At 39.2% G+C, this 15,165-nt stretch overlaps 1 protein-coding gene across 2 annotated transcripts in view; it reads left to right on the top strand.

The window, feature by feature from the left end:
- The window catches only part of mtpap (mitochondrial poly(A) polymerase), a 57,594-nt gene extending 52,095 nt beyond the window's left edge, over positions 1 to 5,499 (top strand). Inside the window, exon 9 of one of the 2 annotated variants that reach the window (XM_059639159.1) lies at positions 3,329 to 5,499. In XM_059639159.1, coding sequence (XP_059495142.1) covers positions 3,329 to 3,709 — 381 coding nt within the window. In that variant the 3' untranslated portion in view covers positions 3,710 to 5,499. The remainder of the gene's footprint in view (positions 1 to 3,328) is intronic. The other variant, XM_059639154.1, reaches the window with a different exon arrangement.
- Positions 5,500 to 15,165: the final 9,666 nt, after the last annotated feature.

Here is a 15,165-nt window from a genome sequence, read left to right on the forward strand (position 1 = left end):
ATTTGTTGGCATTTCTCAAAGCTGAGACTGCCACAGCTCTAGGGCCCTACAGAAAGCCAGCATGGGCTTGGTGGGTAATTATGTCAACCCCAGGGCCTAATTTCCTCTTCCCAGCATGTGCTTCTTCCTGTAATCAGAGACTTAGAATCTGGGGTAGTAATAACTGCAGATGATGGAGAATCTGAGGTAACAATGTGTAGCGATGGATCGTCAGCTTTCATGTGCCTCTGATGCTGCTTGACCTGCTGTGTTCATCCAGCTCTACACCTTGTTAACTTAGAATCTCAGGATTGCTTGTGATCCCAGTTCTAGCCACTGCTAGCACTGCCAGAACAACAGAGCTATCGGCTTGCGAAGGTGGTATTTGATCTGAGCAAGGGAATGAAGTTCTGTCTCCTTCAATTAAATCTCTTTGGAATGTCAGAAGGCTGTAGGGCTGCTCTGATTGGCATTGATCTGTTACCTAACAACTCTGTAAAGTAATGGGACAGGAAATTCTGCCATCCAGAAACTCCCGCCCTATCAGTCTGACTCTATGACTCACTGAGAAACAACAAAAGGAAACAGTGCTGAATCACAGGCTGGAGTAGAAGTAAAGGCACAGAAGAGAAATGAATAGCAATTACAAGTGGAGCGAACAGAAACCTGGGAAACTGGGACTGGGATGGTGGAGACATTCTCCTGAAACTCTCTTCCAAGCGATTGTCAGATAATAGTTTTTGCTTTTATACAACCATTATTAATTGCCTCACGCAGTTTTAATGCAATAAGTCTGACATTGTTGCAATATATCAATTCACTAGTGACAAGATGCGTTTATTAAGCTACTGTTTGGATACCTTTGCTCAAAACTTGTGTATTTTTAGAAAAGTTGGAATAAAGCTTTGTCTAGTTGGCTAGTGTAAAGCTGCAGTGCTGGGTATTTTTGTAATATATCTAAGCTGCCAGATTCAGCATTGGTGATATAAAGGAGCTGTTACAGATGGTATACAAGTTTGATAGATGCTAGAATATCCAATCTGTTAACTTGGATTTACTTCAGTGAAATACCTATTGAAGAATCAGTTTTTCCATGGAGCAGATGAAATAGAATTGGGCGATCATGTGCTCCTGGGTGTCCAATAATTTATTGTATTCATTTTGCAATGAAATTGCAAATAAATTTGACAAAATACATTTTTGCATTCATTTAGTGTTATACCATGTTATTAAAATAACACTTGACCACATGATTATTTTAACTGATTTTTTTTGAGTGGTGATTAATTGGGAAAGAGGAAGCTGCAATAAGACCTAAGTGTCCTTTTTACACCAGCCACGAAAAGTAAGCATGCAGGTGCACCAGGCAACAGAAGGCAAATGTTTTGTTGGCCTTCATAGTGAGTGAATTTGAATACAGGAGGACGAATGTCTTGCATTTGTACAGGGCCTTAGTGAGACCATACCTGGAAGTATTGTGTGCAGTTTTGGTGTCCTTTTATCTGCGGAAGGATATTCTGGCTATAGAGGGAGGTCAAGGAAAGTTTACCAGACTGATTCCTGGGATGGCAGACTGCAGTATGGATAAAGAATAGGTTGCTTCGGAGTTTAATCACTGGGGTTTAGAAGCAGGGGCAGGTGGGGGTTAGGTGATCTCATAGAAACCTATCAAATTCTAATCAGACTAAACAGGATGAATGCAGGAAGGATATTCGCTGACTGTCTCCGGATATGTGGTAGGCCATTTAGGACTGAGATGAAGAGAAATTTCGTCATCCAGAGAGCAGTTAGCCTGGGGAAAAAGCGTTGAATGTTTTTAAGATGGAAGTAGATGTAGTTCGTAAGGCTAAGGGTGTGGTGAAAAAGTGGGAACTGAGTTCGATGATCAGCCATAATTATATTGAATGGCAGAGTGGGCTGAAAGGGCCAAATCACCCACCAATACTACTTTCTACGTTACTATGAATAAAGCCTAGGATTTTTTTTATTGGTCAGTTGGTGCATTTGATTCAGTTAAATAACAGCCCTCTGATTTATTGAAGTGAATTTTGATAAATTGATGGATTACTAATTTTACAGTTAGTTACTTCGAAGTGAAATAGTTGTTTTTGGGGAAAATACAATGCTTTGCACAAATAATTTCTCATGAAAGGTAATAAGTTATCCTTAGCATCTATTTACTTCCAGGGAAGGGAGATGTTACCTCTATGTACCGTTTTTGGAGGTTAGAAGTGTTGAGGGATTTCCATCCTGTTCAGGGAAAGATAATAGTATTTTCTCAAAGTTCATATTTATTTCCTCAGACATGTATTGATAATAATTTGTCTAACTTGCCTGTTAATTGTCCTTAAAAATGCATGTCTAATGCATTTACTAGCCAAAATATATTTTAACCAACTGTCAAATGCAGTATTATAATTAAATATATCCTAAATATGCTGGCATTTGGACTAAAATGGAGTAATTGTGATGTGCAGTTTGTGGTGTTGGCATATCAAATACAGCCATTGCTGTTCTAGTAACAGGAGCTTTATGTGGGTTTGTACAAGAATGCGGTGTCAACATTGCTTTAAGGTTGCTGTTGCATCATTTCTGAACTATTTGGACTTATCTCTTGAGCTATTAGTTCACTTAGAGTTTAATGAACTTGCCAAAAGCCTACATTGTAAAATGTAAATGAGCTTAGAATTGCAAAGATGCAGAACAACTGATCTCTGGAAATAAAGATAGTAGGAACTGTAGATGCTGGAGAATCTGAGATAACAAGGTGTAGAGTTGGATGAACACAGCAGGCCAAGCAGCACCAGAGGAACAGAAAGGCCGACGTTTCGGGCCTAGACCCTTCTTCAGACCTCTGAAGAAGGGTCTAGGCCCAACACATTGGCCTTCCTGCTCTTCTGATGGTGCTTGGCCTGCTGTGTTCATCCAGCTCTACACCTTGTGATCGCTGGAAATACGCAAGTTTGCTTACATGGGATAAAACAACTTTGTTCATTCTCGAGGATAAGCAGTTTTTTTCTGTTCTAAATCCTATGTTAATGATGGGTGGCTAAAATGAATCTAAATGTATTTGCAACAACTTCATCAGTACAGGACCTGATACAAATTCAAGGTAGCAAACTTGTTTATTTGCACTGGTAGATAGCTGATAGCTAAGGATTCTACTGTTTCTTCTCCCATCCACATTGCACAATTCCAGTATCTGGGGTTGAAGTGAACTAATGGGATTTATAAAAGAATCAAGCAATGCTACAGATTCCTTGAGTGCCAGTTTTTCTCCTCTTCTAGACATTAATATACTGTAGATGCTGTAAATTAATTTTCACTTTTCTTCTTGTAACCATTCCAGGGAAAAGAGCAACATAAACCTGAAGCCTCTCCACTTTACATTCAGAACCCATTTGAACAAGCACTAAATGTGAGCAAGAATGTCAATCAAACCCAGTTGGAGAAGTTTGTGACTGCAGCAAGAGAGAGTGCATGGCTATTACAGCAGGATCGGCTTAAACAACCAGTGTCCAAAACCAAACCCTGGGGTCTAGCAGCCCTGCTTCATCCTTCCACGCAGTCCATTGTGGGGAGAAGCAAAAAGAAGAGACAACCAGCTAGTGAAAGGATTAGAAGTTTGTTAGATTCATTAAAGACAAACAAACAAACATCTGGCTTTTCAAACAGACCAAATGGTAGTAAAAGGCACCTCTGTACTGTTGCCCGGAGCAGCCCTTTGTAAATAAAGTTAACTAATGTCCATATAAATGTTTCTTAACCACCACAAGGACTAAGGCTGCAGCAATCAAGACTACAAATCCAGAAATCTACATGTGCTGCTTGAATTGTTAAATAATGCAGTCAGTCAGCAGAAAGAGTTTATTTGATTTAAGTTTTGAAACTTTTAAGTCTGGATCTCTTTTAATGGAGAATAATGCATAAACTGGATGGTGCTGTAGCTAATAATTTGAAGACAAACATTTATAAACAAAAATCCACTTGGAATCAACAGATGACCTAAGCAACCATTCCTGCGTGCTGCTTTCTACTTATCCAGATGAAAGGCTAATGGGTGTGTCCAGATAGTTTTAGAAAGCTTCTGAATTGAATGTAAATTTATATTGGAACCAGGTACATTTTAAATAAACTACTGGAAGGTGATCACTGAATGTTGATGATCTTTTTAAACATCAGTTCGTTTGTGTTTATTCATTTCCTATTGGAAATTTAAGTAGGTTTTAATAATTTTGCAAACCATAAATTACCTTTCACTTGGACTGAAATGAATAATCCACTTGATTTATAATTGCTTCAGGGTATTTCAAATATTTGACTACTTTTCCTCAGTAGAATCTGTTTTAGTCTACTTCAGAAGTAAGAGCTGTGGCGGAAGTAGGACTAATTTGTTCAGCTTTGTATAAATTGCTCAATTCAAACATAGTTTAAAGAGAAAATTCTGTATTGAAATCGTTTGCTGATTTTTGCTAAGGCATCCAGATGAGGATTGAATCAAGTATGGGACATTGGATTTCTGTGTGGATTGACAAAGTGGCCTTGAAGAATAGTAAAACTTCTAATCACTGATCAAATAATTCAGCTCACATCAATGCATTTAATTACTAAAGATTGCAAACAACTTATGTCATAAAATGCTTTTCAATCATTGAAGTACTTATGATGTTTTTATAATTTAGGAGAGTAGCCTCTGATTTTGAATGAAGAGAACTGAAACTTGATTAGAACTATCACTTTCACCATTAGACAAAATGCATTCAGCACCAAATATTGAAATTCATTTGTTAACAAGGAAAGACTGTACTCTGATTTTAATTGAGACACTAATTCGGTTTTGATGCGGGCTGTTTGTAGCTGCTTCTTCCAAGCGATTTGCTGTCATGTTAAGTCACACTAATCTATTCTGTGCTATACTCTCATATCTATAGTTCTTCTGCAACCATTCTGACATCCATCATTGAATTATACACTTAGTTGACCTCTCTCTCAGCTATCCTCTGCTTTGCAGCCTAGAGGAAGTCTCTGTAGCTTCACAGCTCTGATCAAATGGCTGAAATACTGAAAGTATCTTTTCTGGATATCACTTTTTAGAGTTACTTTTGCTGTTGTATTCTCAAGTACCTCTGTCTTCTAGTCTGCATGTGGAATTTTCATCATTCATTGTAGCTATCGCATTTGAAAAGCCTCTTAAGGCAAATATGAGTGTAGCATCATGGAGATGTTGTCCTTATTACAAGTCTAAGTTTTCTCATTAATACATCTTTGTCTTCACAGAATTACTCTGGCTATCTCTGTCCTTCTAGCTTCTTCCTCACATCTTCCACCTTCTGTTATCATTTGACCTAAATAGAAGAACTTAGTTACTTGCTCATGTGTCACCATCCACTTCAGTCTTCACTCTGGTTTCTTTTAATTTATTTCTTCTGACCAGCAATGTCTGTATTTTTGATGTGCATTCAAAATGTATATTTTATATTTCGAAATTTCACTTGATCTACAATATTTGGAAGGCTTCCTTTGCCTCTGCAGAATCAGAAGAGACCTTGTAAAGGGAAATTTAAAATTAGGTACCATCTGTAATTATTTTCTATGTGCTTGTGACTTTCAGTTTTTTAGGTTACTAAGAATAAGTACGATCAAAATGTTTCCATATTCTTTGTGTTTGCTCTGTTGGAAGGCCAACAGAATATACCGAGTTTCATCAGGAATTCTGAACCTAATACTTAGCAATTATGAAAGCATTCCCAGAAATGCTGAATAACTAGGCACTGCCAAAATATAAGGAATAATAGACTTCTGTCACTCCTACAAGTTTTTAAATTGTTTATGCTTTCTCTCTGTATGTTTATTCAATGACATTTGCTGTAATGGAACCTTTCTTATCTACACTCCCATTTTTTTAAACAGCATCTGGTGAGAGAAAAGCAGTTAATGTTTCGAGATTAATACAACTTATTCAGAATGTTCTGTTCTGAAGAAGTCATTTTGGAATCAAAACGTTAATTCTGTTTCTCTCTCCTCACATGCTGAGTTTTTCCAACATTTTCTGCTTTCATTTCAGGTTTACTGCATCACTGTTTGTCAACTGCCAACCTTTACTAGACAGAAACATTGAAATGTGTAATTGGATTTTTGTTCTTTGATTTTATGCCCTTGCTGAATACACTAGCGTAATATTTGTTTTCTGTTTACTGGTCTCTGTCTTTGTCCCATGCCTACTGTGTTGCTGAAGATTTAATTATGTAATTTCAAAGTTTCATTGGTGATCATTAGTTGTTGTTATTATAATTTAATGGAGATGGTAGCAACCAGTTACTTGACTAAACTTGCAGCAATGTTCTCAGTCTAGAAAGGAGGCACCCGATCCCTTCCTGCCTTTTCGGAGACTTGCCAGACTTTTGTCTTGCTCCTGAATTCCTCCTGCCGGCCTCAAACAGCCCTGAAAAGGTCAGCAATTGCCAGCTCAAGGGCAAGGGCAGGCCAGCCTAGACTTAGCCCATCCCACTATAAAGTTGATCAGTCAGGATGCACAGTTGAGTGTAGGAAGACTTTTGGGGAAATTTTCCAGACACCCAACTCCAAGAAAACGCGAAGTTCAATGCTGAGTTTTTGCCTGTCAAGAGATCACATGATTTATGGGTGGGATTATGCACGGTGTATGTGATGTGCAAGGCATTAGATGTGGGACAGGCTGCCTGGATCTTTTATCTTTGCCTATTGGTATTGTTAGTGTTCATAAGCCTTTTACACATGAAAAGAACATGATGTGATTTCACAGAAATACATTGTCAAATGTGTGGGGGATTAAAAAATCATGCAGAGTAAAGGCAATGGGCTGACTGTCATTCAGAGAGGTAGTGCCACCTGGTGTTAAAATGATACTTAGCAATCATGAGATTTGGTCACCTCCTACATTAAAACGTGAATATCCTAGCGTAATGAACCTTCATGAGTAAGAATGATGACAACCTCATTCTTAGGGGAAGATGGTGGCTGGAGCTAATATCATTAGGCTTCTCGAGTAATAATTTAATGTTCTCGGGACATGGGTTCAAATCCCATCACAGTAGATGGTGGAACTTGAATTCACTGAATAAATCTGGCTTAGTCACTGCCTATATATGTAGGCTAGGCAACTAGATTGTCACTAATGTAAGGGAAGAAAATCTGCCATCTGTACCTGATCTGGCCTATCTGTGACTCTGGGCCCACAGCATTCTAGAATCATAGAGAAATACAGAATGGAAACGGGCCCTTTGCCCCATTTTGGTCCATGCTGACCATGGTGCCTACTCAGCTGGTTCCACTTGCCCACATTTGGCCCATACCCCTCTAAATCGTTCCCATCCATGTACCTTTCCAAATGTTTTTTTTAAATGTTGCTATTGTAGCAGACTGAATACTTTCTCTGGCAGCCCATTCCATATGTGCACTAATCTCTGTGTGAAGAAGTTGCCCGTCAGGTCCTTCTTAAATTGTTCCCTTCTCACTTTAAACCTAGTTTTCAATTCCCCATCCCTGGGAAAAATACAATGTGCAGTCATCTAGCGTACTGACCCAAAATGTCAACTTTCCTGCTCCTCTGCTGCCTGGCCTACTATGTTCTTCCAGCTTGATACTGTTTTATCTCTGACTCCAGCATTTGCAGTTCATAACATCTCTATATGCATTCATCCTATCTATGCCCCTCACGATTCTTTACACCTCAATAAGATCATCCCTCATGCTTCTAATTCCAAAGAATAAAGTTCTATCATAGCCAACGTCTCTGTATAGTTCAAGCCTACTAGTCCTGGCAACATCCTCAAATCTTTACACACTTTCCAGTCTAACTATGTCTTTCTAATAACAGGGTAATCAAACTGCACTCAACACTCTCCGAGTATGGCCTCATCAATGACTTGTACAACTGTAACACAGCATGAGGTTGTTGACTTGCTCACTGAGCTGGCTTGATTTTGTTCAGACATTTCGTCACCATGCTAGGTGATGTCATCAGTGGAGCATCCAATGAAGCGAAGTTATTCTGCTTCACTGTCAGGTCTGCTATGGTGAGTACTGTCTTTTTCCAGTTTTGATCTGTGTGCGTTTGTATATGGGGTCCAATTCTATGTATTTGTTGATTTGAAATATGAGTGGAGAACCATGCCTCTAGGAATTCCCTTGCGTATCTACGTTTGGCTTGGGCTACTATGGTTACCTTGTCCCAGTTAAATTTTTGGCCTTCATTGTCTGAATGTACGATATTAAGGAGAGTTTGTTGTATTCTTAAGTTCTCCTTAATATTGGCACATTCAGACAACGAAGGCTATCATTTTAACTCAGACAGGGTAACCATAGTAGCCCAAGCCAAACATACACATGGGAATTCCTAGAGGAATTGTTCTCCAACCATACTTCAATCAACATACGTATAGAATTGGACCCTGTATACAAACCCATACAGATGAAAACCAAAAATGACAGTACTTACCACAATGGACTGGACAGTACAAATTCCAAATGAAGCAGAATAACATTACTTCACTGGAGGCTCCACTGATGACATCACCTAGCATGGTGACGAAACGTCTGAACAAAAACAAGCCAGCTCGGTGAGCAAGTCAATAACCTCATCCACAACCCCAGCCACAGATCTTTGCCAAAACTTTAAATGTAACATAACATCCCAACTCCTATACTCCAATGTCTCAACCACTGAAGGCCAGCATGCTAAATGTCACCTTCACCACCCTGTCTGTCGGTGACGTGCTTTGAACAAACTGTATACTTGTTATACTTGTACTTCTAGGTCCCTCTATTCTACATCACTCCTCAGGATCTTACTATTTACTGTGTAAGTCCTACCTTGGTTCAACTTTCCAAAGTGCAATGCTTCACACTTATCTGTATTGAGCTGCATTTGTGAATCCTCAGCCCACTTCCCCGTCTGATCAAGTCCCCTCTGTATTTTTGATAACCTTCCTCAGTATCAACGATATGTCCTAATTTTGTATCACCTGCAAACTTACTAATAATGCCTTGTATGTTCACATCCAGATCATTTATGTAAATAACAAAAACCTCACCACCGATTGCTGTGGCATTCCAGGCTTCGAGTCTGAGGAAACAACCATCAACCTCTGCTTCCTACCATTGAGCCAATTTTAAATCCAATTAGCTAGCTAGCCCTCCCTGGATCCCACGTGACCTAACCTTCATGACTGGCCTGCTGTGCAGGACCTTGTCAAAGGCCTTACTGAAGCACAAACTTTTTGAGAAGATTTGTAGCTCTGTTTGTGAATGAAGTTGCAGAATTTCTCATCAAGCCAATGTGTTTGATTGCAGATGTTTTGTCACCCTACTAAGAAATACTGTCAGTGCACCTCTGGTGAAGTGTCTTGTTCTGTCTGGCTTGTCATTTATATGTCTCGGTTTGCTGGGGTGGTTGGCATCACTTCTGGTTCTGTTCTTAAGGAGTTTGTATATCACGTCCAGTTCAGTGTGTTTGTTGATGGAGTTCTGGTTGGAATGTCAGGCCTCCAGGAATTCCCTGGTATGTCTCTTGTGACCACAGCAGGAGGACACAACGAGGCTATACACACGTGTCCCTGATGAATGGCAGGGTGACTAATCAGAGATGACCACAAGACTACTCAGATCCATAGGTATCAGGGAAGCCCCCAAAACAACAGCCACCCTGCGTTAGCTACTGACGAACATAAAGGATCCTATACCCACAACCAACAAAACTAACGTAATATACAAAATACCATGCAAAGACTGTGAGAAACATTACATAGGCCAAACTGGAAGAAAACTGATCATAAGGATACATAAACACCAACATGCCCCTCACTGGTCTCGATACACATGGATAAAGGACATGAATTCAACTGGGACACTATGTCCATAATAGCACAAGCCAAACAGAGACATGCCAGGGAATTCTTGAAGGCCTGGTATTCCAAGTGCAACTCTGTTGACAAACACACAGAAGAACAAAATCGGAATTGATACCAAATGTCCTGACAAACAGACACGTATAAGTAACAAGTGGGACAAAACACCAGTGCTTCACTAGAGGCGCACTGACTATGTTACCTAGCAGGGTGACAAAAGGTCTGCAATCAAACACACTGCCTCAGCGAACACGTCTGCAACCTTACTGAAGTCCGTATGGACAACATCCACTGCCCTACCCTCATCTATCTTCTTTCTTAACTCTTCTTAAAAGCTCTCAAAGTTTTGTCAGACATGAATTCCCATGCACAAATCCATGTGGTCTATCCCTCAACAAACCTTGACTATCCAAATGTTAATGGACTATACAAACATGGTTAGCTCTTAACTGTGTTTAGGATTAAACGGCTTGCTAGGTTATTACAATGACAATTAGTGAAGTAAATTGTGTAAGGTGGTGTGCTGGCCTTGCTATTAACATCCATAGTCTATCAAAGATTATTGAATATGTTCCATTCTTAGGGTGGCACTGTGGCTCGGCGCTTAGCACTACTGCCTCACGGCACCAGGGACCTGGGTTCAATTCCACTCTTGGGCGACTGTGGGGAGTTTGCACACTGTGCTCCTGTCTGTGTGGGTTTCCTCCAGGTGTTCTAGTTTCCTCCCACAGTCCAAAGATGTTAGGTAAATTGGCTGTAGCATTCAAGGATGTGTAGATTAGGTGGATTGCAAGTGAATAGGTCTGGATGGGATGCTCTGAGGTTTGTTGTGGAATTGTTGGGCCAAATGACCTGTTTCCACACTGTAGGGATTCTATAATATGCCAAATCCTCCTAAGGATAGGCAATAAATGGAGTTAGTCAGTGGTGCCCATGTCCCAAGATTGAATTTGGAAAAAAAAACATCCTCAGTTGTGGTCGGGAATAGGGTCATGAATCTCTTGTAGATGACAGAAAGAACAAACTGCTACAATGCAACTGTCTTATGTATGGCGAAGTACTGTATGATCAGACAGGATGATTCAGTGGGGGTAAAATAAGAAAATAGTTAGGTCTGATACCAATCTGTGGTGTATGCAGATCCATGGTAATGAGTCCTCCAACAATAAGGAGTATATGCAATAGGGAGGGAGGAGATAGCCTGATGGGATTATCACTGGATGGTTAAGCCAGAGACCCCGATAATTCAATAAAAACAAAGCTGGAATTAAGAGTCTAATGATGACCATGAATCCATTGTTGATTATCAGAAAAACTGATCTGGTTAACTAACATCCTTGCGGGAAAGAAATTGCCAACCTTAACAAGGATCTGGCCTACATATGACACCAGACCCATGCACTGTGGTTGACTAACTCCCTTCTGGGCAATTAGGGATGGGCAATAAGTACTGCCTAACCAGTGACACCCTCAGCCTGTGAATGAATAAAGAAATAGAAGAACTACTTATTGTGTACAGGAAGTAAATGAATAAGGGATGGAAATAAGATTTCCTGTTAATCACGCTTTAACATTTTAAAAAGTGAAACAATGAAGAATTGGATGCTGGTGAATGCAATATGTTTTGCTTGAGGGATTTGATGAGCCAATCAGGAAAAAGACAATTTTTAGGAAACCCAAGGCATTCAAAAACGCTTCGCAACTAGTTATGTATTTTGACCTGAAGTCACGATTATAGCGTAGTGAAACGTGACTATTTGAATATGCAATAATAGGCATTCATGAGCAAGACAGGCTCTGGCTCACTGTTCTCTCTCTATCTCAGGGATTGGAGCCAGTTCTGATTATGTCATTGACGCCTCGTGCAGTTACTCAGTTAGCACAGAACAGCAGTCATTGAACCCAAAACGTTTCAGACCTGTTTAACCAGACAGAAGCAAATTAAACATTTTTTTGTTAAAAAAAATGCTTAGTGCATCTGAAGAATTTGCTCTATACCAACACAATCAACTAAATTGATGTTTAATTTTTTTTGACATGAAGATACAGACATCATATTTGTATCAATATTAATTTTTTTCAACTGTAGCTAGTTACTCTAATCCCATTTCCCTACCATCCTCCATACCTTTTATGTGCTTCCTTTTTAAATAATCATCCAATTCTCTCTTAAATGGCATAACCTGTACCTCAATAGACAGCAACAAAACATTTTCATGTTCTAATGACCATCTGTAAAATTATTTCTTCTCATTTCCCCTCTCATTTAGTCATAGGCCTATGGTAACACATCTCAGTTCATGGTCCCTTGTTACTGACTCACTACACAGTGGAAGCAATCTTCATTTATCCTTCAAAAATTTACACAATTTTGGAAATAAATTGGATCCCCTTTAGCCTCTCTTGCTTTTCTATGCAAAATATAAATTATGGAGGAAACAAAAATTTCCCTTCAATCATGAAGTTTCACTTATGAAAGAATCACAGCGAAGAATTGTGAAGGAGCACGAATGAAGCACAGAGTGCATGTCAATGCACTCACTGTTGCTTGTAGCATCAGAAATGGAAATCTATATTTACAACATTCCCCGATACACAAAAACAATAGGCAATATTCAGCACAGAAACAGCCTGACCAGTCTATATTGGTATTTATGCTCAATTTAAACTTCTTCCATTTTTCTTTATGTAACACTATCAGTATAATACGAAATTCTATTGTCCATCAATTTTATAAGTAGTTTCCCCTGAAACTAGTCAATATTGTTTAGTCAAATGATTATTCTGTGGTCGCAAGTTTCACATGCTGTGTTCAAAGTCATCCCTATTTGATTTCCTGTGACCATATTGATAGTATCTTGTTTTGCTCATCCTCACAAGTGGAGACATTCTCTCTGTATCTGCTCAATCCAAATTTATAATAATCTTGAAGACCTCTATTGGGTGTCTCCTCAGCTTTCATTTTCAAAGAGAAGAGGGAGCCAAACTGTTCAATTATTTGTAGAACCTCATAGCTCTGATATCAGCCTTGTAAACAATTTATGCATAATCAGTTAATAATGCAAATACGATAGGAAGGGATATGAAATATTCACAAAGGTGCCGGAGCTGGAGGTCAAATCAGAACGTTCTGTATTTGCATACACAGTATTTGAATTGAGAGATGAATTGCCAATGCACATGGAAATAAATGAACATGACTTTGTATCTATTACAGGGATGTGGTTCCAGTGTGACAAGGAGTAGGAACTCGGTATTCAAGATTCTGGAAAATCAAGCAAAAAGGAAAAGGAGATGGGTAGCATTAATAAAGGAAGCAGTGGTGAATAGTGATATCAGTGGAATAGATCATGATATGGAATCAGTTTGGGTAGGACTAAAGAATAGCCAGGGAAAAATATTTATGAGAGTTGTCTGTAAGCCCCTGAACAGTTGTCTCACAGCAACACAATATACAAATCAGGAAATCATGGAGGCATGTAAGGAGGACACTACAGTTGTCATGGGTGATTTAATCAGCACCTATTCAGGTGGGCAAGAGTAATATGAAGGCCAAATTTCTACAAGTTTCATTTCTTAAAGCAGTACAGTGCAGAACCTTCCTGGACAAGCTTTTTTAGATCTCGCAATGAGTAATGAGGTAGAGTTACTTCATAAGAGATCTCGTAGTTAAGGACTGTCTAGAGGATAGCAATCAGGACTTGAGAGAGAGCAATGTGAGTCTCAAACTAGTGTCGGAGCAAATTACTGCAGATGCTGGAATCTGTACTGAAAACAACAAATGCTGAAGAGTCATCCAGACTCAAAACATTAGGTTGCTCTTTCTCCATGGATGCTGTCTGAACTGCTGTGATCTCCAACGTTTGTTGTTCTCAAACTAATGACTTAAAAGGGGTAATTACATAGCTATGAAGAAAGAGTTGTCTGAAATGTTCTGGGAAGTGAGACTGAAGGCAAAAGCAGTTGAGTGAGTAATGGTTGATATTTCTAATTCCCTGCAATCATTTCTTCCTCTCAAATAAAACAACACTAAGAGAAGGATGAATTAACTCTGGTTAATAAATTCAATCAAGGAGAATTTCCAATCAAAAACTGAGGCATACAAAGTAGTGAAAACTAGTGATAGGTCAGAAGATTGGGAATTCTCTAGGAACAAGCTAAAAACTTTAATAGAAAGAAAGCAAATTGATTATGAAAAAAGTTATCAAGACATAGGAAAAGAACTAACACAAGAACTTCTGCAGGTAAATAAAAAGCGAGTAGTTAACATGAATGTGGTTCCCTTGAAAGTAACTGGGAATTAATAACGGGGAACAGACAGACAGCAGATAATTTAAACTAATATTTTTGCAGTGGTCTTCACTATGAAGGACATTATAAACATCCTAAAGACAATATTTAAATGGAAAGAGCCTCCAAAATTGCAACAAAGAGGTACTTGGGTGTTTGCACATAAAGCGAGTAATTAAGAAGGAAAGTGGAATTTTTGCCATCATTGTGAGGAGATTAAATTTAAAAATAAGAAAGTCTTGTTAAAACTGTATAAGGCGTTGATGAAGATGCACTTGAAGTATTCTGTACAGTTTTGATCCTTGTGTTTAAGTGAGGATATTTTGGTATTGAAGGCAGTTCATAAGTGATTCACTAAGCTGATACCTAGAATGACTAATAGAATCCCTACAGTGCATGGTCAGACCACATGGCCATCAAATCCACACCAACCCTCCAAAGAGCATCCCACCCAGAGCCAACCTGCTATCCTCTCCTTGTAGCCCTGCATTCGCATGGCTAAACCATCTGGCCTGCATATCCCTGGATACAATGGGCCATTCAGCATGGCCAATCCATCTAACCTGCACACCTTTGGACTGTGGGTGGAAACTGACGCAGGCACAGGGAGAATGTGCAAACTCCACACAGACAGTCAGCCAAAGCTGAACTCAAACCTGTGTCCCTGGCACTGTGAGGCAACTGTGCCACCCTTATAGTGGATGGCTAAATAGGTTAGGCCCTTATTCATCAGAGTTCAGCAGAATCAGGGTGATATTATTAAAAATGATAAGATTCTGAGGGTCTTGATAGGGTAGATATTGAGAGAACTTTTCTACCAGTGGGCGAATGTCAGCCTTCTGAACATTGTTACCGAATAATGTGAAACTTATTTAAAAGTGAAATACAAAGGAATTCCTTCCCTTATAGTGCAGTGAATGTCTATTTTTTTTACTCCAGGGAGTTATGGATACCAGGTCACAAAGTAAAGAGGAGGTAGATAGATTTTTGAAATATGGGGAAATGATGGCTA

This window comes from Stegostoma tigrinum, chromosome 2 (assembly GCF_030684315.1).
Source record: "Stegostoma tigrinum isolate sSteTig4 chromosome 2, sSteTig4.hap1, whole genome shotgun sequence".
In the NCBI taxonomy this organism is placed as follows: domain Eukaryota; kingdom Metazoa; phylum Chordata; class Chondrichthyes; order Orectolobiformes; family Stegostomatidae; genus Stegostoma; species Stegostoma tigrinum.